A 25,674-nucleotide genomic window follows, 5' to 3' on the forward strand; every position below is an offset into this window, starting at 1 on the left:
TTTTTTTAAATGTTGTAGCTTGTTCTATTTGAAACCTCTGGGAGCGCACTTCCTCATTGTGTTGTTTGTATATAGACAGTGCAGCAGGCAGTGTGTGCTTTATGGCAGCTGAAATGAATGGCAATCAATTGACAAGGGAAATGTCAGATTATTCTGTCCCCAGAAAGTCATGGAATACAGCACTCTCCCCCAGAGACCTGGGAGTGACAGGAGAGCTATAACCAGAGCCTTATCTGTGTGTAAAGTGTTGCTATTCTGCTTTATCTAGGCCTCCAGCAGTACCATAAACCTGTTATTACCTCACCCTCCTTCTAATGGTAATGAGATGACTCTGCTCAACTGTACCAGTCTATACAGTAAAGCTGACAAGTTAGCTGCAGAAAACAGAAAGTGACAGCCAATGTGAAAACTGAAATATTGTAAAGTTTGTTTTATTGTTTTACAGCATATAATGAACATAAGAACAGATGATTATCTTAAAGAGGTATAAAGATAGTCATATAACATTTTGCAATATACTGGAAAAGCCGTTACAGTCCATATTGCAGATTCCAAAGCGTAACATACCTTCGTTCAAATGGAGTTGAAGTAGTTTTGGGAAAAATGAATAACAACTAAAACGAAACATTTTTTTATGTGGATAGTAACAATTTTATTTTTTTACCGTTTAGAAATTTTCTGAAATTCTAAAAATGTTGCCTTATTTATTTGCAAAAACAATCCTGGTGATTTAAAAGCAGGGTGTTTATTACAGGGTATATAATAAAAGTGGCAGGCTGTGATGTCTACTGACTTCTGCAGACATTGTTAGGGAGTTTTTTTTTTGCAGATTCATGCACTTTCTTTGCAACAGTTTTCGCTGCGTTTTTAGGCTGCGGCCATTGAGTGCCATGGACAAAAAAACGCTGTGAAAAACGCGTTCTCTGCCATTGGTTTCATTGGGAGGTCAGAGAATAAACCGCGGAAAGATAGAGCATGCCGCTCTTCTTTCTCGCGAGGGTTTTTTCCGTTTGCGTGAAAAAAAAGTCAACACCTCCCGTTGAAATCAATGGTAGGCGATTTCGGACGTAACTCAGTGGCACGGTAACTCAGTGTGAACTACGCCTTAGGGTATATGTTCCCACACAGGATATGCTGCAGATTTTCTGCAACAGAAAATCTGCAGCAGAATCTCCATAAAAACACTGTTAAATCTGTCGCAAAAATCCACACCAAATAGTGACGTTTTTCCTGTCCATATGGCTGCAGAAACGCGTTTTTTTTCCCCAGCGGTTTTAATGCTAAACATTGGCTATAGCAAAGTATACATGCACCTATGGATTTCTGCTGCGTAAATGCTGTAAAAAACGCAACATATCTGTTGCGGAATTTCTGCACCCCATTGAAGTCTCTGGGCCAAACATGCAGTATGTCCGCACACAACCCGCAACATAAATAAACATGCTGCGGAATTGAAAAACGCATCGCAGAACACTTTCCGCACAACTTTTGTGGGTTTTTTTCCCGCAGCATGGGCATGAGATTCTCTAAGCTTTGTTCACTTTGCTGCTACTGTAACTGCTGTGGAATTTCAGCACAAAATCCTGCAGCGTTTACACTACGTGGGAACCCAGCCTTAGGGTGCAGACACACGTGGCAGATTTTGTTACAGAAATTGTTGACACTGAAAATCTGTTCCATACATTTGGATGTGGTTGTTTCGGCAGGAGGTGCATGGATTTCGGCACGTTTCAACTGATTTTCATTCCCAAAAATGTAGCAATAATGTCTGCCATGTGTAACTGCCCCCTATCAGAAAATATCTGGGTACTGCATTTGCAGGATTTCCCTCCTCAATTACATTACCATAGAACTACATTTCCCTGCACTCCTTGGTGTGTGGGTCTCCTTACTCTCCTACTGTAGATGTCTAGCTGCACCTAATAGGAAGCAAAAGGGGAAGACATTAAACTAGGATATCACTATGGTATGCCATCACTTGCTGATTGGAGGGGGGGGGGGGGGTCCAACTGATGAGACCATTCTAAGGTTTGCGGAGGTCCTAACAACACACCATATGGCGGTGCACAGAATCATAATACGAACTGCCATAATACAGGGTTTACATTGCCTGGGCTAGCTTGGCTTAAAGATGCTCAATCCTCTATTCCAACGTGACTTGCTACATTATTGTTTCATGATCACTGAGTAGTTCCTTGTCCTAATTGGATCTCAAGTGTTTTAAATGGGTCAGTCTAAGAACAGCATAACATAAGCAGGTGGAGTCAGTGCCATCTCCGCCTGCTGGCCCTCAAGGGGAGGACTGTGATTATTCTTCCCTCAATGTTCTCCTAAGAGAATAGAAGTATAGAGCCAGGGAACTGTGTGACAGGAATCTGTCTACTCACCTGTAAGGCCTGATTCACACGAGCGCTGCGCATCTCGGACGTGAAAAACATCAGTCCGAGGTGCATCCGTGCTCAGCGCTGCGGGTCACGATGTCACGCATCCCCCATATTTGAGAGTGTATGGAGGGAAAGCGTGATGCGTGAAAAGTTAGGACATGTCCTATTTTCTCACGGACCCTTCACACGGTCCGTTGAAACGGCTGTGTGAACGGCCACATTGGATTACATAGGACCGTGGGACGGCCAGTTTTAACGGCCGTCCCATGAACGGTTAACACGTTTGTGTGAATCAGGCCTAAGTACGAGAGTACATTCCCCTGTGGCGAGCCTGTGTGGAACAGTCTATATAATTACATCATACAGGAAGTTCTGGTGCCTGTATGAGTGACATATTTATCCCTATTGACTCAGGTCACTGAAGCCTGATTCAATGTAATGGCCCCTGTGTAATATATAGTGATAGAAGCAGCAAGAAAAATTATAGGTAACAGACTAATTCCTTGATGGAACACATAGGAAACTTTGGTTTTGGGTGGGTTTCCCCTTAATCAGTCGTTCTGAAAGTTTGCAAAGAAACTAAAAAGACCTCAGAACTAGGAGTCCAGTTCAATGGAAACTTCGTAACGCTATGCAGAAGGTTTATTAAGACTGGCATTTCATACACCAGTCTGGATATGGACATCGCAAGAGTAAGATACACCCAATTTATTAAGAGGTGCACGTCCCCTTACAAATTAGGCGCATCTCTAGCTGTCTGTGCACCAGAGTCAAATATACACCAGCTATGAGCTAGAATACACTCGCACTATAGTTTATACCAGCTTCTGGCGTAAATGTTAGTAATTATTTCAGGTGGCGGGTGATCCAACTTCTTCCTCTAAGCTCTGCCCTCCCTTTTTTGATTAGTGTGGTGAGAAAACGACACAAAAGTCACAAGTTTCCAGCAAATAAAAACTTGTCATTTTCCAATGCCAGAAAATCGGTGGAGAAAAATGTAATAAGTTCCCCTCTGATTCTGTACCGTGGCACTGGATTTTCTAGGTGCATCTGCAAGAAGGGGGGGGGGGGTAATAATAGGACCATTAACAGAAGTTCCTTCCTAACCTATACCAACCTTCTCAAATGATTTCAATTATAAAAACACAAAAAAATAAAAAATAAATGATTTGTACTTGAAGGCTTTGTAAAACATTTGTAGCCTTTTTTTAGTTTTCAAATTCGCATTAAAAATGCGATTTACGTTTTGCGATGCAGTTACTATGTGTCCACTATACATAGAAGCCGCAGTGTCGCTGTAAGCCAAATCCGTCAGTCTGATGTACCGACGGCTCGGCTGACAGTGGCTTCTGTGTACCTCTTTGAGTATGTTCACACAGCTTATTCTCAGGCTTGTTTTACACTCCAAAATCCACTTGAAATAAGCCTGCGAACAGTTTCCCATTGATTTCAATGGGAAATACACTGTGCCGTTCATACGCTGTGCTGTTCACATGGTGTATTTTTACGCTGCCGATTTAATAAAAATAATAATAGTTTGGAGCGGATATTACATTGACACTATGAAAAGCGGCTCAAAATAAGATTCACATTAAAAACAGCTTCAAAAACACCTTGAAATCAAAGGCGGTTTCCCTTGAAAACAGCCTCGTAATTTTAGCCACTTCTTTTTGTACGTGTGAACATACCCTAACACACGATAACCAGAATACCGATCACATCTAAGTTCATAGAAGCTGCATTGAAAAAAGTAAAAAACATTTTTAAATAAAATGTAAATTTGAAATTACACATTTCATAAAAAAAAAAAAGTTTGTTGTCCATAATGAAAAAACATCTCAATCACTGCATTATATGAGGAACATTGTCCTATCTCTTTTATTGAAGAGGGGAACTGCAGTACATTTATTATACAGTGCTGTTCCTTTTTCTTTTACTACAAAAACTGCAACTTCTGGTGTCACAACCGCAATTTTCCCATATATGTGAACGGTCAGGGAGGATTTGCAATGATCACAAGATTCAGTCAATGTTAGAATTCATGTGGTTGCCGTGTGATTTTTACCTACCATTGGGGAACATTGAGGTTGCATGATGTGGCCAATTTACACTGACCTGAGCGTCACCAAAAGGTGCCATGGAGTGATAAACTTAAAAGGGATTGTTAAAAACAACCCCTGTCCATACTCCCTATTAGGGCATATGGATTTCATAGAATGGGTCCCCTACTCAGGACCACCCTCTATAAGGCAGAGCCAAGAGCAACTCTGTTGGACACATGTAATACTACAATTCCTCTGCTGTAGGAATGTCTGGCAAGATCAGGTTTCCCCCAGCAAAATCAGCTGATTACCAGGAGCCGCACCCACGGCAGCAGCTGCAACCTCAAACAGGGTGACAACCGGTTAAACGTCAATATCAACAATCGCCAAAGTTATTACCCGCTATTTATTGAGACCAAATCCAGATCTATAGAGACGTAATAGATGTCAATGTATGATCAGGCTCGTATCCAACGTAATCTTACGTGTGTAACTGTGGGTACAGGGCTGACGGAATGAGTTGTAATACAGACTGGTGCTCATAATGGGGGAGATTTAATAAGCAAAATTAACCAAAATAATAAAACGTACATACTGTGCGCCAAATTTATGAGTTTTAAAAAAAATGTTACACCCATCTAGAAAGTTTTTAAAAGGGACAAAAATAAAATAAAAAATGGCTGAGAGGATTTGTAAAAATGTGGCAAACGCACCCCATGTCTTTGCCAGAAAACATCGGTGTCAAATTACGTACGCCATAAATTGGTGTAAGCAAAACAAAAAACGGTATTTACAAAGCACAGTGTGCCAAAATACTGACTTAGGCCTCATTTACAGGAGCGTAATATACGCGCGTGCGACGCTCGTGCTTTTCACGCCTGTCGTACGCACCTATATTACTCTATGGGGCAGTGCAGACAATGCGTGAATTTTGCGCAGCGCGAGTGCGTTGCGTAAAACTCACGACATGTTCTATAATCGTACGTTTTTCGCGCATCACGCACCCATTGAAGTCAATGGGTGCGTGAAAACCACGAAAGTCGCACGGAAGCACTTCCGTGCGAACTGCGTGATTCGTGCAAGAGCTGTCAAACTGAATGTAAACAGAAAAGCACCACGTGCTTTTCTGTTTACAAACATCCGAACGGAGTGTCTTAGAGATGAGCGAACCGAACTTCACCGGGTTCGGCCGAACTCGTTTTGACCGAACCCGGCAGGAGACAGTCACTGTCCAGGGTGCTGAAAGAGTTAAACTGGTTCAGCACCCTGGACAGTGACTTCCAATCCCAATATACGTGAACGTGTAAAAAAAAAAAAAAAAAAAAAAAAAAGTTCTGACTTAACGATAACTCCCGGCTTCTTCCTCCAGTCTGACCTCCCGGGATGACAAGTCAGTCCAAGTGACAGCTGCAGCCAATCACAAGCCAAGCACAGGCTGCAGCGGTCACATGGACTGCCGCGTCATCCAGGGAGGTGGGGCCAGATGTCAAGAGAGGCGCGTCACCAAGGACGCGTCACCAAGGCAACGGCCGGGAAGTTCTCGGTAAGTATGAACCTCTTTTCTTAAACAGGTTACTCGATATGGTGATCGGAATTCACTGTCGAGGATGCTGAAAGAGTTACTGCCGATCAGTTAACTTTCAGCACCCTGGACAGTGACTGACGTCGACTAGCCTCATCTCTATGATGGCGGCTGCGTGAAAATCACGCAGCGGCGCATCATACACTGATGACACACGGAGCTGTCAAGTGCCTTTTGCGCACGCAAAACGCTGCGTTTTTTTGCGTGCGCAAAACGCACACGCTCGTGTAAATCAGGCCTTAAAGGGGTTGTCCGAGATTTAATGACTGTGTTAATGCATGTAATTTATAAATTTAAATACATTTGTAATATACTTACATTTTTCAAAGTGGTCCCGTTTCCAGATCCTGCCGTGGGGAACTTGACGGATGACATCACTCTCTGCACTGGCTCTGGCCGCTTTGTTGGTCTTGAATTCTTTGCCGGGTATACGACACGTCACTTGTGAGATGGTGTATATTGGCTTGTTCGGCTTCACAGCCTGTAACGCGCATGCGCTGTCCCTGCTGTTCTCGCGGTCCCTGCTGTTCTCGAGATAACAGCAGGGGCCGCGCATGCGCGTTACAACAGAACGAGCCGATATACACCACATCACAAGTGACGTTTCGTATAACTGGAAAATAATTCAAGATCAAGAAAGCGGCCAGAGCCAGTGCAGAGAGTGACGTCACCCGTCAAGTTCCCCACGGCAGGATCTGGAAACGGGAACACTTTGGAAAATGTAAGTATATTACATATGTATTTACAATTATAAATTACAAGCATTAACACAAAGTCATTAAATCTCGGACAACCCTACGTACTCTCCCCTCAAAATGTCCTTCAAGTTGCAGCAAATTTATCTAGGTGTGCCATTGTCGCAAACGAGACTCAACTTCAATGGTCACCGTGCGGATCAGCCATATGACCGCCACATCACAGAATCATGGTTGCCATTATTAATGGAAGCCATGACGCCAGTGTGAACAGATCCTTATTGTTATTTTCGATTACATGAGAACAAACCAAAAACAGAAAACGCATAAAGATTTAATTCCCTTTAAATTCACATCAGACCCTATGTTCCCTGACCAACATGAACGTTATACAAGGTTACTGCATATAATTATATACATGGCGCAAAACAAATAAAAAAGGAATGTCAAGTCTTCTGTACATTAAAACATGAGGATTTTACAGCTACATTCAAGTAACGGTTGTTGGACAGCGGATACAAATTGTACCAAAATGTAATAAATATATAGAGCAAGTTTCCTCCACCCGCACATAATAAAGTGGCGGCAAACTCCATAAACGTCTCTCACACATCTTTTAAAAAAATAAATAATTTTTGAGGGCAGGACTGAAAATAAGATAAAGTGTCAACTTTGATATGGCCTTTAATACATACTGGAATCAGTGGCTCTAAGTAACCGGATAAAACGGCTTTAGTTAAAGTTACTTTTCCTTAAATGTCTGTTGGGTATTTCTATTGCGCTGACTTGAAGCGGCCAGGACCCCCCCACAATCCCCGCTTGTATTGACACTCCTGTGGCTACAGCCAAGTCCGGATCTACAGACGTGTTCGGTTCTTTGTTAAAATAGTCCCTTATAACTTGGCGTATGCGAGGTATTCTGGTGGAGCCACCAACAAGGACAATCTCATCCACTTCGTCCTTCTGTAGGTGACCTTCCTTTAATACCCGTTCAATGGGCACCAGGATCTTCTGGAAAAGGTCTTCATTCAAGTACTCAAATAGCTTCCGTGAAATTTCAGTTTCAAATTGGACCCGCTCCACATTGCTGTAGTCATCCTGTCGGCCCTCTTCTTTGGGACGCTCCTTTGGATCTTGCTCTGCTGGTTTACCAGGTTGTCGTTTGGGCAAGGTTAATGGCATACGAACCCAGGAGGAATCGTACAAGGTTAAGTTCAGCTTGACGGCTTCCACAGACTGCCTGAGCCTGTGGATTTCTTCTTTAAGGGGAGGCAGTGACCCGTAGGTAGTATAAATACTGTCATATAAATACTGTAGAAGTCTCTGATTGAAATCCTGTCCGCCCAGTTTATTGTTACCTATCAGGAGACAAATTAGGAGTGAAAACGATGGGCAAATGGACACAAACTTTTCACACAACTTGCGCTAATCTAAAATTATGTGCAATTGACCTTCCTTATAAAGGTTTCAGTTTTATCCTTGCCAAAACTGTGTGAAGTTACTGCCACTAGGTGTCTCCCTTCCTGATCTGATGTCCACCACCTGTTGTCATGTAAATTCTGTCCCTAGTTACTGAGAATAGGAGACGGACTACAGGAAGTGGGGGGGGGGGGGGGGTCTTTGCTCGCCCGCTCATGGGACACATGAAGGCTCTCATCTTAGGACTGCTCCATCATGTAATCATTGCACGTTCCTGATCTCTATATCTCTGCTTTGTTATAACTATTTTACAATCCAGAAAGCCACGGTTCTTGCTTCTTAATCTATTTCATACATATCTTCCTCTCTAGTGTATCACTCTTATTATCTGCTTTACCGCAATTTCTCTATTGCCCCCGGTGTCCATGCATTTCTCTGACTCCATGTGCACTTTGCCCTATTCTTGACCTTTCTCATGTCCTATGAGAAACATAGCATAGCATCTGACATGGATAAAATAAACCACATTTTCTCTATTTTTTTTAAACTACTTTCTGGAGTGTTGCGATCATTTTGTTTGTGTGTAACCAAAGGGACCATTTGGATCATGGTCAAGTTTGCATAGCACCCTATGCTCTATTACTGTGCAAAAGTTTTAGGCAGTTGTGGTAAAATGCTGCAACGTAAGAAAGCTTTCAAAAATAGAAGCGCTAATAATTTTCTTTTATCAATTAACAAGATACAAAGTGAATGAACAGAAGATACATTTAAATCAAAACAATATTTGGTGTGACCACCCTTTGCCTTCAAAACAACATCAATTCTTCTAGCTACACTTGCACAAAGGCATTGATTTTTTGGGATTATAGTCAGGTGTATGATTAGTCGATTATACCAAATCGGTTGGTTGAAGCACAATCATTAACTAACAGAAATAGCTGTGCAGAAGACTTAAAACTGGTGAGGAACAGCCAAAATATGCTACAAAGATGAGGTTGTGGAAGACAGTTTCATGTAACAGGTCCACCATGGCAAGACTGAGCACAGCAACAAGACACAAGGTAGTTATACTGCATCAGTAGCTTTCTGTCCCAGGCAAAGTATTCAAAGCAGACTGGGGTTTCAAGAAGTGCTGTTCAAGCTCCTTTGAAGTACAAAGAAACGGGCAATGTTGAGGATCGTAGACGCAGTGGTCAGCCAAAGAAACTTAGTGCATCAGATCAGCTTACATCCCTTTGAAATCTGAATATGTCCAGCATTTCCACCAGCTCAAAACCGGCAGAAGCAAGTGGGACTAAGGTACACCCATCTACTATTCAGAGAAATCTGGCCAGAAGTGGTCTTCATGGAAGTATTGCTCCCAAAAACCCATACCTTCAACGTGGAAACAAGGCCAAGCCACTCTGCATGGAAACATAGGAACTGGGGTTCAGAAACATGACAGCAGGTGCTCTGGACTGAGGAGTCAAAATGTAAAATATTTGACTAAGAGAAGGCAGTTTGTTCCTCGTAGGGTTGGAGAACGATACAATAATGAGTGTCTGTAGGTAACATAGAAGCATGGTGGATATTCCTTGCATGGCGTTGGGGATTTGGTCAGGATTATTGGTGTCCTCAATGCTGAGAAATACAGGCAGATATTTATCCATCATGCAATACCTCCAGGGAAGCATCTGATTGGCTCCAAATTCATCCAGCAGCAGGACAACGACCCCAAACATACAGCCAATGTCATTAAGAACTATCTTTAGCGTAAAGAAGACCAAAGGAGCCCTGGAAGTGATGATATGGCGCCCACAGAGTCCTGATCTCAACATCAGGAAGTCTGTCTGGCATTACATGAAGAGACAGAAGGATTTGAGGAAGCCTACATCAACAGAAGTTCTGTGGTTAGCTCTACAAGATGTTTGGAACAACCTCCCTGCCGAGTTCCTTCAAAAACTGTGTGCGAGTGTCCCTAGAAGAATTGATGCTGTTTTGAATGCAAAAGGTGGTCACACCAAATATTGATTTCTCTTCTGTTCATTCACTTTGCATTTTGGTAATAAAAAAAAACAAAAAAACTTAACACATCTATTTTTGAAAGCATTCTTTCTTCCAAAACGGCCTAAAACTTTTGCAAAGTACTGTAAATTTTGTAAGATATCATGACAGCCAGCCTATTAGTTTATTATTATGCGCGCTCCCGATGGAGCCGCAAGGCATGCTTGGAAGTGTGGGTACGAAAGTTCACCATATACTGCACTGGCAGATTTACATATCCGTGACATGCACCCCCACACCATAGAGAGTATAGCGGGGGAAGCTAAAAGAGGGAATAGGGGGTGAAAATGAATTAAATGCAGGTGGAATGACATATCATTGGGGACAGAACGTCCTAATCGACATCTGTTGCCTGAATTAAAAAGAAGGAGCATTTGTAATGTTTCTCTTAAATTGTCCCTCAGTATACTATACACACAATCTAGTTCAGCAGACAGAGGGGGTTTTACCTGCCATGGCTCTTGTTAGGAACATTCCTCCTTGCTTATTCAACAGGGAGACATCCAACGTTCCTCCTCCTAAATCCACCACCAGGACATTGAACACATCAGCCTTGTGTAATCCATAGGCCATCGCTGCTGCTGTGGGCTCATTGATGATCCTCAAAATGTCTAGACCTGTATTATGAAGACTCAGACATTAGGTGACCATTCAAATTCAGGTACAATACATTAAAAAAAAAAAAAAAGTGTTACACCACAACTGTGATCAAACGATAAGGTAGCCTTGACTGCATGGATAGGATGTCACAAGGACGACCTTTACCTTTGGCTATGCTGCTAACATACAACAGACATCTGACACGTTTCTACAACTTGTCAGTAGTCGTGCAAAATGACAGACACGCTTTCAACAATTAAACTATCATTTAGTCCAAGGGTCACCTAGGCTAAATAAATAAGCACAGCCCCTGCTTTCTCTTCCTTGAAACCGGTAGGACATTCGTTTTTTACTTTTACCTCGAGACATAACTTGACATGGGATAATCAATATACACCACTGGTGCATTTCCTCACCAGCTCATTAACTAGATAATGCCATATTGGAGTTGTCTCAATGTTTAGGAGAGGCCATCAATGTTTGATCAGGAGGGTCTGACCACCAAAACCCTCACCGATCAGCACAAAAAAGACCTATTCATTGCAATGATCGGCAGGGGGTCACAAAAGTCAGACCCTCCTCACCAATCAAACATTGATGGCCTATCCGAAGAGTTGACTTCCGGAGCAGACCTTTATTCTATCATATATTAGGTACTAAAATCAATATCATGTCAGATCCCATACCCGCTAGATTAGCAGCCTTAACAGTGTAGTTGCGTTGTCTTTCATCAAACTCTGCTGGCACCGAAATCACGGCCTTAGAGACAGGAAGACCAAGATACTCCTCTGCCATCTTCTTTAGTGTCAGTAGCAGCTGAGCGCTGATGTACTCCGGCGTTACTGTGAAGGTCTCATTGGTTTTGATAGAATACACAGCTTCACCCTCCTTGTACAGAACCTGAAACAGATGAGATCACAATCAATCAGCATAAGCCACATGAATTTGAATGAATATTGTATTGATTTAGGACCTGACAACTAGCTTCCCATTTTAAGGCCCATTCTGAAAAGGTTGTCGACTGTTTCCAATAGCATCTAGCAGAATTGTAAATGTAGCTCTGGAGTATAATATAGGCCATAACTCAGGATCAGCTCAAAATTTGGAATGAAATGTATTTATGAAGTAACTCAACTTTTCATGTAGATTATTTCTATAAAGTGGTGGTTATTAACGCACATCTGACTAAACTAACGCATAAAAACGCAGGACATGGAAAACCATGGCGCTCAAGGCTATCTGGTCTCCATAGAAACCACCAAATATGCTGGTGTTTCTATAGTAACAAGAAAGTGAGACACCACCAATTAAGTAATGACTGCCGACAATGACAAACATTGAAGCTTTCTCCAATATGCGGTTAGACGGAAGGGTCATGCTGTCACTTTAAGTCGACCTCTTGCCCCCGCTCCCACAAACCAACATAAAACACACTGTAGTAAGCATGATGGTGTATATAGGGGGTTAAAGAAAAAATCTAATACAGTAGTGGTACAGTTCCCTATGACATTATTATGGTGAACGGGGCCTGATGAAGAGCTACATAACTTTATGTGGACTTCCCCTTTAATGATTCCGTTGTACTGGATACATTTCCTTTTTCTATCCATCTCTGGATTACACCTCTCACCTTAAACGGATACCGGTCACTTTCTCTTTCCAATTCCTCAGGGGTAAAGATTTTTCCAATAAATCTTTTGGCGTCATATATTGTGTTCTGGGGATTGGAGTCGGCGAGCTCCTGGCCTTCATACCCGGGGTAAACGTCGTTTTCAGTGAAGGACACGATACTCGGTATACTCTGATGTCCGCTGTTATCTGCAATGACTTTTACTTCTCCTGTGCCAGGATGAAATACACCAACCGAACAGTACGTCGTTCCAAGATCTATGCCAATCACTTTTGGAGTAGGCATAGGTAAATACTGCTGTGCCAGGTAACCCGCCAAGAGGAGAGTCAAAATAGCAGAACCTGGTTTGGAATAAAAGAAACGTGAATGTTCATCTATCCGACTGGATAAGAGACATCTTTACCGTACAGTATATAAGGGGTCATAATCCCGTGTACGTGGCATGAGTGGCACAGTCTATGAAATGAATGGCCTAATAATACACATACTGGTGGGGCACAAAATGTAAGTCCCCAAGCCGCCCCCTCCTGTCAAGTTGTTAATAACTATATTTAGCTGTTTCTTAGGTATATGTAGGTTTCATCACAAGGATAATAGTCTCACGTGGCTCTTGGCCGGAGTCTATTGCCTGTCTTGTCACCTGTGAGTTTTTTTTTGTTTTTTTTTAAATTACCATAGTTGCATCAGTCAGAAAAAAAAAAATCCTCTTTTTGCTGCCAAACATCTGTCACTTTACAGCCATTTAAAATGGGCGGTCAAATTGGGACACCCCCCATCTAAATTAAAGAGGCTCTGTCACCACATTATAAGTGGCCTATATTGTACATGGTGTGATCGGCGCTGTAATGTAGATTACAGAAGTGTTTTTATGACCTATATTAGCTTTATGCTAATGAGTTTCTCAATGAACAACTGGGCGTGTTTTACTTTTTGACCAAGTGGGCGTTGTACAGAGGAGTGTATGACGCTGACCAATCAGTGACCAATCAGCGTCATACACTTCTCTCCATTCATTTACACAGCACATAGCGATATAGCTATATCACTATGTGCAGCCACATAAACACACTATAACATTACTGCAGTGTCCTGACCATGAATATACATTGCCTCCAGCCAGGACGTGGCGTATTCAGAATCCTGACATTTCGCTAATACAATCCCGACACTACAGCACAGCAAGTGTAATCTCGCGAGATTACGCTGTAAAGTTTAATTTCAAACAAGATTACGCTTGCTGTGCTGTAGTGTCTGGATTGTGTTAGCGAAGTGTCAGGATTCTGAATACACATCATGTCAAGGCTGGAGGTAATGTATATTCATTGTCATGACACTGCAGTAATGTTATAGTGTGTTTATGTGGCTGCAGATAGTGATATAAATATATCGCTATGTGCTGTGTAAATGAATGGAGAGAAGTGTATGACGCTGATAGGTCACTGATTCCCCGGGTGTCGGTTGCATGTTATAGCTGACACCCTGGGGTAATGGCGAGTACCGAAGTTTGCTTCGATATCCGCCATTAACCCCTTAAACGCAGCGGCCAAAAGAAATCTCTGCATTTAAGGTGTTTGCAGCTCATCGGCACCCCAGCAATGACATTTCTGGGATGCCGGTGGCTACAAAGGCAACCGGAGGCCTAACAGTGGCCTCCCGGTATGCCTAGTACGTTTGACTTTTAGGCCCTGACCGGAGGCGGGGCCTAAGAGGCTTCCGTAGCCACCGGCTCAGGAGCTGAGCCGGTGTCATCAGCGGTGGATGTCAGCTGTATGTTACAGCTGACATCTACCTGTAATGGCAGTAACCGGAGCTAGCTGCCATTAACCCCTTAGATGCAGCGATTGAAAGCGATCCCTGCATCTTAGTGGTTGGCAGCAGATCGGCAATTACCCTTTTTCCCTTATTAAATTCTTTATCATTGAAAAAAAGAAATAAACCATGCATATTTAGTATCGCCGCGTCCTTAATTGCCTGAACTATAAAAAATATTATGTTATTTATTCCACGCAGTGAACGGCGTAAAAAAACCCTGCAAAAAACAGAATTTATTTTTTGTCACATTGCCCTACAAAAAAATGGAATAAAAAGCGATAAAAAAGTCGCTTGTATCCAAAAACGGTACCTATACTAACTACAGCTTACTAACTACTATACTATACTAACTACTGTCCCGCAAAAAAAAAGCCCTCATACAGCTCCATCGATGGAAAAATTAAAACTTTATCGTTCTTATAACATGGCGACAGAAAAAAAGAAATTTTTCCAAAAGTAATTATATTGTGCAAAAAGTTGTAAAACATAAAAAAAATGGTATCGCCGGAATTGCACTGACCCGCAGAATAAAGTTAACATGTAGTTTATAACGCATGGTGAACGCTGTATAAAACAAAACTAAAAACCTATGCAAGAGTTTTTTTGGTCACCTGGCCTCCCAAAAAATAGGATAAAAAGTGATCAAAAAGTCGCATGTACCCCAAAATGGTACCAATAATAACTACAGCTCGTCCCACAAAAAAAACAGCCCTCATACCACTACATCTATGAATAAATTAGTTAGTTAAGGCTCCAATAAGTCAGGAAATTAAAATATCAAAAATGCACCAGCGGGCACCGCACATATGTTGCCACATACTTAAAGACTACAATAGATAGGAACAAAGAACACACACACACACACACACACACACACACACACACACACACACACACACACACGGGTATGAATATGGCAAAAAAAAAGTCTATAGACACAGAAGACATAATAAAGCGTATAAATTTATTGACAAAGAACTCCACAAAAACATGATAAAAGCACCTAAAAAAGCAGATGGCTGCTGTGTCCATACCCTTGCCATCATTACGTGAGGGGTGTCGAGGTAGACTCTTTTTCTGGGGGCATTTGTATTGGGCTGCTTATTAGGGCGGCGGCCCCCAGTTGAACCAGTCATAGCAGCCATCTGCTTTTTTTAAAGTGTTTTGATCATGTTTTTGTGGAGTATTCTTTGTCAATAAATTTATACACTTTATTACGTCTTCTGTGTCTATAGACTTATTTGCCATATACACACCCGTGTGTGTGTTTTGTTCGCATTTCAGGAAATAAAAATATGAGGTGCAGGCCCAAGGAGAACACTTCTTCTGTTTCAAAAGGCGATTTATCAAGGCCCTTGAATTAGGGAACCAGGAAGGGGAGGGCCAAAACATGTCTGCTAGAAGCGAGGGTGCCCGTATTATACCAGGACAACACTTTCCCAGCAAAATTACCCAAACTGCAAAAGGTGCGGAGTGTGGACCAAAAGGGGATAAGAAAAGGAAATTTATCAGTGCGACACCGGCCTGTGCAGAAAGGATTGCTTCACAGCGTAACAAATATTTATGGATTATTTTATTGTTTTTTTACCCCATTATTATACCACATGACTATGCCCCTGATGTACTCTGCCCAGCTTACATGTACGCCCACATTATAAACTGAAACACCAGCAATATACAAACAAATCTACTACCAAGCAAAATCCACGCTCCAAAAGCCAAAAGACGCTCCCTCCGCTCTGAACCCTACAGTGTGCCCAAACAGCAGTTTCCTTCCACATATATGCCATCGTCATACCCGGGAGAACCCTTTTAACAATTTTTGGGGTGTGTGTCTCCAGTGGCATAAGCTGGGCACGACATATTTGCCACTGAAATTGCATATCTAGGGAAAAATTAAAATTGTTACTTTGCACCATCCGCAGCGCATTCATTTATGGAAAAGACCTGTGGGGTGAAAATGCTCACTACACCCCTTAATAAATGCCTTGAGGGGTGTAGTTTCCAAAATGGGGTCACTTCTCAGGGGTTTCTTTTTATTATTTCACATCAGAGCCTCTGCAATTGTGAACCAATACTTTGTAAATCCCGAAATTAGGCCTCAATTTCACATGGTACTCATTCACTCCTGAGCCTGATTGAATGTCCAGGAAGGAAAAAGATTAGTGCCACATGTAGGGTGATTCTAAAACCTGGAATCACAGTATAATAATTTGAGAGCGGTCTTGTTATGGTGGCATAAGCTGGGCACCACATATTGGCATATCTGTGCAAAAAAAAAATACATTTTCACTCTGCAACATCGAGTGCACACTAATTTCTGCAAAACACCTGCAGGGTTAACATGCTCACTACACCCCTAGGTGAATACCTTGAAGGGTATAGTTTCCAAAATGGGGTCACTTCTGGGGGATTTCCACTGTTTTGGCCCGACAGGGGCTTTAAAAATGCGACACAGCGACCAGAAACCAATCCAGCAAAATATGCACTCTAAAAGCCAAATAGCGCTCCTTCCCTTCTGAGCCCTACTGTGTACCCAAACAACAGTTTATGACCACAAATGGGGTATTGCCATACTCTAGAGAAGTTACTTTACAATGTGGGGTTTCTTTTTTTCCTTTATTTGTTTTGGAAAATAAAAAAATTTGAGCTAAAGCTACGTCTTATTGAAGAAAAGGGATTGTTTTTATTTTCACTGCCCAACTCTAATAAAGTCTATGAAACACCTGTGGGTTCAAAATGCTCACTACACCCCTAGATTAATTCCTCAAGGGGTGTAGTTCCCTAAATGGATTAACTTTTTGCGTGTTTTCACGGTTTTGCTCCCTCAGGTGCTTTGCAAATGTGACATGGCCTCCGCAAACCATACCTGCTAAATTTGAGCTCCAAAAGCCAAATGGCGCTCCTTCCCTTCTAAGCCCTGCCATGTGTCCAAACAGCCGTTTATTACCACATGTGGGGTATTGTTTTACTCTGGAGAAATGGCTTTACAAACGTTGCAGTGCTTTTTCGCCTTTAGTCCTTGTGGAAATGAGAAAAAATTAGCTAAACCTACATTTTCTTTGAAAAATAAAAAATTAGATTTTAATTTTCACAGCCTAATTCCAATAATTTCTGCAAAAAACCTGTGGGTTCAAAATGCTCACTATACCCCTAGATAATTTCCTTGAGGGGTGTAGTTTCCCAAATAGGGTCACTTTTGGGGGGTTTCCACTGTTTTGGCACAAGACCTCTTCAAACCTGACATGGTGCCTAAAATATATCCTAATAAACCACTTTACAACTGAACTGGCCCAACTGAAAATATAGCCTTCTGAAATACATGAGAAATTGCAGCTAAAGTTCAAAAAAACGATGCCGATCTAAAGTAAACATATGGGGGATATTATTAGCAACAATTTTGTGTGGTATAACTGCCTGTCTCACAAGCAGACATTTAAATTTAGAAAAATGCACATTTTTGCAATTTTTCCTCTACATTTTGGTGTTTTTCCCAAATAAATACTGAATGCATCAAGAAAATTTTTCCATTAACCCCTATCCGCACCAGGACGTAACTGTCCATCGTCGCGGGAGGTTACTTCCCGCACGAGGACGTACAGTTACTGAGTTTTTCCCGGGGCACAATGTCGGCGACAGTGTGCACCGGGAGGTCAGCTGTCGCCGACAGCTGACACTCCACTCTTGCCGTCCAGCGCTCCTTTGCCGCTGGTTTCGGCGAATTAACCCCTTAAATTCGGCGATCAGGTGCAATCGCCGAATTTTGGGGGTTTCTAACATATCGGCAGACCCCGGTCCGAAATCGCGGGGTTTGCTGATAGTTAATATGGCAAACGGAAGCAAAACAATGGCTTCCGGGTCTGCCATGGACGGAAGCCCATCAGGACCAACCTTCGGCTGGTCCTGATAGGCTTCCTGTCAGAGTGACAGGAAGTCACTGTGTCGTTCACGATGGCACACTGTCGGCGACAGTGTGCATCGGGAACTTGGAGATCAGCTGTCCCCGACTGCGGACACTCCAGTGTTGCCGATCAGCGGCTCATCGCCGCTGATTTCGGCAATTAACCCGTTACATGCGGGGCTCGATTGCGATCTCCGCATGTAGCGGGTTTGTAGCGCATCAGCAGCCCCCATGCAATCGTGGGGGTTTCTGATGCTTGTGATGGCACCCGGGGGCCAGACAACGGCCCCCAGGTCTGCCATGTATGTCAGCCTATGAGGATCAGCTTCTGCTCATCCTCGTAGACCAACTGTCAGAGTGACTGTGACGTCACACTGACAGTTGGAATACATTACACTACATAGGTAGTGTAATGTATTCTAGCAGCGATCAGAGCTGCAGGTAAAAAATATAAAGTGTAAAAAGTAAAAAAAAGTTCGTAAGAATGTTTTATAAAAGTGTAAAAATAAAAGGTTTTGTTTTCCTATAATAAGTCATTTATTATAGGGAAAAAATGAAAACGTTAAAAAAAAAAAAAAGTACACATATTTGGTATCACCGTGTTCGTAACGACCCAATCTATGACACTATAATGTTCATTTTTCCGCACGGTGAACGCCGCAAACAAAATAAACGGAAAACTGTCAGCATCGCTATTTTTTTGTCACCACCCCTCCCAAGATATAGAATAAAAAGTCATCAAAAAGTTGCATTTACCCCAAAATGGTACCACTAAAAACTACAACCCGTCCCGTAAAAAACAAGACCTCCCACAGCTTTTTTGACGAAAAAATAAAAAAAGTTACGGCTCAGAATAGCGTCTCAGAAAATAAATTATTTTATAGAAACTTAATTTTATTGTGCAAACGCTGCAAAACTTAAAAAAAACTATACACATATGGTATCGGCGTAATCGTACCGACCGGCAGAATAAAGTAAAACGTAATTTATTGCGCACGGAGAACGCTGTAAGAAATAAAGAATTTAAAGCGCCAAAATCGCTGTTTTTTGGTCACCTTAGCTCTAAAAAAAGATCCTGAAGGGCCAAAATGCTCACTATACCCCTAGAAAAATTCCTTGAGGGGTGTAGATTCCAAAATAGGGTCACTTTTGGGGGGTTTCCACTGTTTTTGTCCCTCCGGGGCGTTGCAAACCCGACATGGCACTGAAAACCAATCCAGCAAAATCTGCGCTCCAAAATCCAAAAGGCGCTCCTTCCCTCCTGAGCCCTGCTGTGGGTCCAAACATCAGTTTACGACCACATATGGGGTATTGCCGTAATCGGGAGAAATTGCTTTACAAATGTTGGGCGGCTTTTTCTCCTTTATTCCTTGTAAAAATGAAAAAAATTCTATGTTTCCACAGAAAAATAGGTGATTTTCATCTTCACTGACTAATTCCACTAAATTCTGCAAAAAAACTGTGGGGTCAAAATGCTAACTATACCCCTAGAAAAATGCCTTGAGGGGTGTAGTTTCCAAAATGGGGTCACGTTTTGGGGGTTTCGACTGTTTAGGTACCACAAGACCTCCTCAAACCTGACATGGTGCCTAAAATATATTCCTAAAAAAAGGAGGCCCCAAAATCCTCTAGGTGCTCCTTTGCTTCTGAGGCCTGTGTTTCAGTCCATCAGGACACTAGGGCCACATGTGGGATATTTCTAAAATCTGCAGAATCTGGGCAATAAATATTGAGTTGCGTTTCTCTGGTAAAACCTTCTGTGTTACAGATTTTTTTTTTATTACAAATGAATTTCGGCAAAAAAAATGAAATTTGTAAATTTCACCTCTACTTTGCCTTAATTCCTGTGAAACGCCTAAAGGGTTAAAATACTTTCTGAATGTGGTCTTGAATACCTTGAGGGGTGCAGTTTTCAAAATGGGGTGATTTATGGGGACTTTCTAATATATAAGGCCCTCAAAGCCACTTCAGAACTGAACTGGTCCCTGAAAAAAATCACCTATTGAAATTTTATTGAAAATATGAGAAATTGCTGCTAAAGTTCTAAGCCTCGTAACGTCCTAGAAAAATAAAAGTACGTGAAAAAAAATGATGCAAACATAAAGTAGACATATGGGGGATGTTAACTAGTAACTATTTTGTGTGATATTACTATCTGTTTTAGAAGCAGATGCATTTAAATTTAGAAAAATGCTAATTTTTGCTAAAATTTGAAGTTTTTCACAAATAAATATTTAATTTATCGACCAAATTTTTTCACTAACCTAAAGTACAATATGTCACGAGAAAACAATCTCAGAATCGCTTGGATAGGTAAAAGCATTCCAACGTTATTACCACAAAGTGACACGTCAGATTTGAAAAATGAGGCTCTGTCAGGAAGGTCAAAAGTGGCCAGAGAGAGAAGGGGTTAAGGAAGTAACAAATTTCCATTATTGAGAATAAATATATTTTCTATTTGTAGTTGCAAATAACCAGCCAGAACGCTTGTGTCTCAGCAGTTTACTAGATGGTATGGATCACGCTTGTTGGTCTTTACCCAGAAATTAATGTATGTAAATGTACACCTAATTATCACTGTGACTATAGGAGCGCACACTAATAGGATTGGCAGGGCATGCTGGGAGTTGTAGTTTTTCAACATGATGCAGATCACTGTACTAGACTAACGTAACAACGTTTTTACATTATACAAATATCATCGATCCCCAACATGACAGAAAAAAAAATAAAAAAAATCAAGTCATGTGACTAAATTACACAAATCAAGAACGATTTATCATAAGTGGTGGAATTAGCCATAGCAACCAATCAGATTCCAGTGCTCATCTATCAGAAGCCTCTTGGAAAATGAAAGCTGCTACCTGATTGGTTTCTATAGGCAATTGCTCTACTTAGTTTCGATACATCTCCCCATTCTCTGCTCTGTAGCCAGTGGTCACAGTCCGTGGTCCACCATATTGTATGATCATATGTACAGCAGACATTCTAGGACTTGTAGTTCCATTTCTACTGGCGACTTAACCATCATCAACTTCTACCCGCATTGTCATCACCCACAATAACTCACCCAGTATTGTCATTTCGCCAGACATTGTCCCCGGTGTACGTAGGTCCGGGCTCTCACTTCCCTGAAGACAAGCCGCTTCCTGCGCTAATGCTCTGTGATGACTGTACCTTATTGCACAGCCGCCGGCCGCACAGCATGCCGGGAACCTCTTTAGGACTGCGCGTCCACGATAACTGTAAGCGAGTACTCGCACTACTAGGCGCATGCGCAGTTCTGAATTCCCACAGTCCTCAGTATGAACGATGCGCAGCACATCGATGGTAGGCGGAGATTACAAGCGCAAACCCCGCCTCCCTGATACATACTAAAGTGCTGCGGACTCATGTTGAGGCTGGCGTCCAGTCGTCGTGGAAACGCATGTCAAATTTTATAGTAATTCTAAGGGGAAGGGCGTGGGCAAAAGTGCAGGCTACAGATGTCTGCACAAGCGAGTTTCTGCAGCCATTTTGTTGTAGTCCAGGCAAGGCAGTGAAGTAGCCAATCGGATTTCTTCTTTTATTTTACTATCTGTTTTAGGGAAATAAGCGTAATCTTGTTGCCACAGGTAACGGCGCCTTTGTACTAATTTTTATATGGGCACTGTATTTTTTTAAAAACAAGTTGGATAGAATAGTGGCAATTTCATACCTACCTTCCAACTGTCCCGGATTCAGCTGGACAGTCCCAGAATCCCCAAAGACAGGCAGCTAAGGGGCATTATATTTGGTGTCAGCCAAGGAGAAATTATACTATATGGTGGCAGCTCATGGGGCATTATACTGTATGGGGCAGCTGTGGGGCATTAAACTGTGTGGGGCATTATACTGTGTGGGGCATTATACTGTGTGGGGCAGTTGTGGGGCATTATACTGTATGGGGCAGCAATAAGGTAATTATGCTATATGGGGCAGCTATAAGGTCAGTATACTGTATGGGGGCATTATACTGTATGGGGGCAACTATTGGGGCATTATATTGTATAGGGGCATCTGCAGGGCCGCCATCAGGAATTTCAGGGCCCTCTACAGCTAAATTTTCTGGGCCCCCCTACCGTGGCACCGCCTGTTAACGGTACTCCGTCCAGCACTATATCATGGTACCCAGGGCCGCCATCAGGGGGTATTAGGGGTACTGATGTGAGAGGCCCGGCCAAACCTAATTGAAAGGGGGGCCCGGCAAACTGCAGCGACTTGCCTTTGGTAGAAAAAAAACAGGCCCCTGCAATGGGGCCCATTTTTTTCACCAAAAGAATGTCATGAGCTGCGGGCTCCCCTTTCAATTAGGTTTGGCCGGGCCTCTCACATTAGTACCCCCCCTGATGGCGGCCCTGGGTTGCATGGGGGTCGTCATGGGGGCCGTCAAACACCGCCGCCCGTGCGACCGATCGCGCGCATGCGCACCGGCGACCACATGGAACCGCGCACCGAATTTTGAGGCAGATTTTGACCTGCCCACACTATCTTGCTGCGTTTTTTGCCCGCGGCGATTGAGGACAGCAGACAAAAAACGCAGCGAAAAATGAATTTTCTGCCTCCCATTGATTTCGATGGGAGGTCAGAGGCGGAACCGCGGCAAGAAAGGACGTGCTGCTTTTTCTTTTTCCGCGACTGGCTCCCATTGATTTCAGATTAAATCAATGGGAGGCGGTTTTGGACGTTTTTTGGTGCTGATTCTGACGCAGCGTCCGAGTCAATATCAAGGCCCAAAAACTCTGTGAACTGGGCCTTATTGTTAGGGCTTATTCAGACGAACGTGTAATACATCCGTGCAACGTGTGTGATTTTCACTCGCCTCGCACGGACCTATGTTAGTCTATGGGGCCGTGCAGACTGTCAGTGATTTTCACGCAGCGTGTGTCCGTGTGTCCGCTGCGTAAAACTCACGACATGTCCGATATTTGTGCATTGTTGGCGCATCACGCACCCATTGAAGTCAATGGGTGCGTGAAAATCACGCCCAGCGCTTCCGCAGCCGTATAAACTATGAATGAAAACAGAAAAGCACCACGTGCTACAAACATACAAACAGAGTGTCGTAATGATGGCGGCTGCGCGAAAATCATGCAGCCGCGCATCATACGCTGCTGACACACGGAGCTGTTATGGACCTTTTGCATGCGCAAAACGCCACGTTTTTGCGCGCGCAAAAAGCACACACTCGTGTAAATCCGGCCTTAGGGTAGGGACACACTAGGCATGAACACTGCGGATTTTATGCAACACATTTTATTGTGGAAAATCCGCAGCGTATTACAGTCACAGCCGAGTGGATGAGATTTGAACAAATCTTTCACACGCTGCAAAAAAAATGGACCTGCAGTTGTGGCTTTTGGCTTTTTAAGCCACAGCATGTCAATTTATGCTGCAGAATCGCTGCTCCTCTGTTGCGGAAATGCTGCGGTTCTGCCGCAAAAATCACAAATGAGAAAAAAAAAAAGGCACTTTTTTAAATTTATAATAAAGTTTAGACTTACCCCGGCCGTAGTCCTGGTGATGCGATCCTCTATTCTTAGCGCAGCCCCGCCTCCTGTCATGACGTTTCATCCCATGTGACCGCTGCAGCAGTCATATGGTCTATAGTGTCATCCCAGGAGGCGGGGCTACGTTCAGAAGAGAGAGATGCGTCACCTAAACTACGGCCGGGGCAAGTCTAAACTTTTTTTTCCCTGCAGGATTCCCGCAGCGGACATGCCTCACGAAACCTGCGCCACTATTTGGTGCGGTTTTGCTGGCAGAATTCCCTGCGGCTACCGGGGCGGATAAGCTGTGTAGTTTTACTCCGCATATCCGCCTAGTGTGTCCCTTATGATGTCGCTCCTGGAGCTGCTGCCGGTCTCTAAATAGGCAGTTGGTCCAGTAGAATTTGGAATTATTTTTTTTGGTGAACCAGCTTAAAAAAATACTAAACTTTTGTGTTAGGGCCTGTTCACATCACCGTTCGCTTCCGTTCCGGGGTTCCGTCTGAGGTTTCCGTCGGGTGAACCCTGCAACGGAAAGTGAAAGTGACAGCACAGCTTCCGTTTCCGTCACCATTAGCGCAGTCGACTGCGCTATTGATTCCGTCCGAAAACCAGCCGGAATGGTGACGAACGGAAACCATTAGCGATGTTTCCGTCACCATTGAGATCAATGGTGACTGAAATGGAAGCTGTGCTGCCACTTTCACTTTCCGTTGCGGGGTTCACCCGACAGAAACCTCAGACGGAACCCCGGAGCGGAAGCGAACGGTGATGTGAACAGGCCCTAACACAAAAGTTTTGTATTTTTTTAAGCTGGTTCACAAAAAAAAATAATTCCAAATTCTACTGGACCAACTGCCTATTTAGAGACCGGCAGCAGCTCCAGGAGCGACATCATAAGGGACACACTAGGCGGATATGCGGAGTAAAACTACACAGCTTATCCGCCCCGGTAGCCGCAGGGAATTCTGCCAGCAAAACCGCACCAAATAGTGGCGCAGGTTTCGTGAGGCGTGTCCGCTGCGGGAATCCTGCAGGGAAAAAAAAGTTTAGACTTGCCCCGGCCGTAGTTTAGGTGACGCATCTCTCTCTTCTGAACGTAGCCCCGCCTCCTGGGATGACGCTGTAGACCATGTGACCGCTGCAGCATTCACATGGGATGAAATGTCATGACAGGAGGCCGGGCTGCACTAAGAATAGAGGATCGCGTCACCAGGACTACGGCCGGGGCAAGTCTAAACTTTTTTATAAATTAAAAAAGTACCTTTTTTTTTCTCATTTGTGATTTTTGCGGCAGAACCGCAGCATTTTCGCAACAGAGGAGCAGCGATTCTGCAGCATAAATTGACACGCTGCAGCTTAAAAAGCCAAAAGCCACACTGCAGGTAAAAAATTTTTGCCGCGTGTGGATGAGATTTGTTTAAATCTCATCCACTCGGCTGCGACTGTAATACGCTGCGGATTTTCCACAATAAAATGTGTTGCATAAAATCTGCAGTGTTCATGCCTAGTGTGTTCCTACCCTAAGGCCGGATTTACACGAGCATGTGCTTTTTGCGCGCGCAAAAAACGTGGCGTTTTGTGCATGCAAAAGGTCCATAACAGCTCCGTGTGGCAGCAGCGTATGATGCGCGGCTGCGTGATTTTCGCGCAGCCGCCATCATTATGACACTCTGTTTGTAGCACGTGGTGCTTTTCTGTTTTCATTCATAGTTTATACGGCTGCGGAAGTGCTGGGCGTGATTTTCACGCACCCATTGACTTCAATGGGTGCGTGATGCGCGAACAATGCACAAATATTGGACATGTCGTGAGTTTTACACAGCGGACACACGCTGCATGAAAATCACTGACAGTCTGCACGGCCCCATAGAGTAACATAGGTCCGTGCGAGGCGCATGAAAATCACGCGCGTTGCACGGACGTATTACACGTTCGTCTGCATAAGCCCTAACAATAAGGGGGGATTCACACGAACGTGTATTCGGTCCGTGCGGGCCGCGTGGTTTTCACGCGCCACGCAAAGACCAATACAAGTCTATGGGGCAGTACAGACAGT

At 43.2% G+C, this 25,674-nt stretch overlaps 1 protein-coding gene across 1 annotated transcript; it reads right to left on the minus strand.

Moving 5' to 3' along the window:
* Nucleotides 1-7,017: 7,017 nt before the first annotated feature.
* On the minus strand, nt 7,018-21,406 carry HSPA13 (heat shock protein family A (Hsp70) member 13). Its single transcript, XM_075850922.1, has 5 exons — nt 21,179-21,406; nt 12,396-12,736; nt 11,452-11,665; nt 10,615-10,782; nt 7,018-8,061 (listed from the first exon to the last, which is right to left on the minus strand). The coding sequence occupies exons 1-5, from the start codon at nt 21,381-21,383 to the stop codon at nt 7,436-7,438; spliced, it is 1,554 nt and encodes a 517-aa protein (XP_075707037.1). The 5' UTR covers nt 21,384-21,406; the 3' UTR covers nt 7,018-7,435.
* Nucleotides 21,407-25,674: the final 4,268 nt, after the last annotated feature.

The sequence above is a fragment of the Rhinoderma darwinii genome, chromosome 2 (assembly GCF_050947455.1).
Source record: "Rhinoderma darwinii isolate aRhiDar2 chromosome 2, aRhiDar2.hap1, whole genome shotgun sequence".
Classification (NCBI taxonomy): domain Eukaryota; kingdom Metazoa; phylum Chordata; class Amphibia; order Anura; family Rhinodermatidae; genus Rhinoderma; species Rhinoderma darwinii.

Bases quoted from the DNA above. Each gene is read 5' to 3' on its own strand.
- HSPA13 (XM_075850922.1), bottom strand. From the start codon at position 21,383: ATGCGCCTAGTAGTGCGAGTACTCGCTTACAGTTATCGTGGACGCGCA. The intron at 11,666-12,395 runs GTGAGAGGTGTA...CATCTGTTTCAG, and splicing joins GTGACCGGTATCCGTTTAAG to GTTCTGTACAAGGAGGGTGA. The intron at 10,783-11,451 runs GTATGGGATCTG...TTCATAATACAG, and splicing joins TAAGGCTGCTAATCTAGCGG to GTCTAGACATTTTGAGGATC.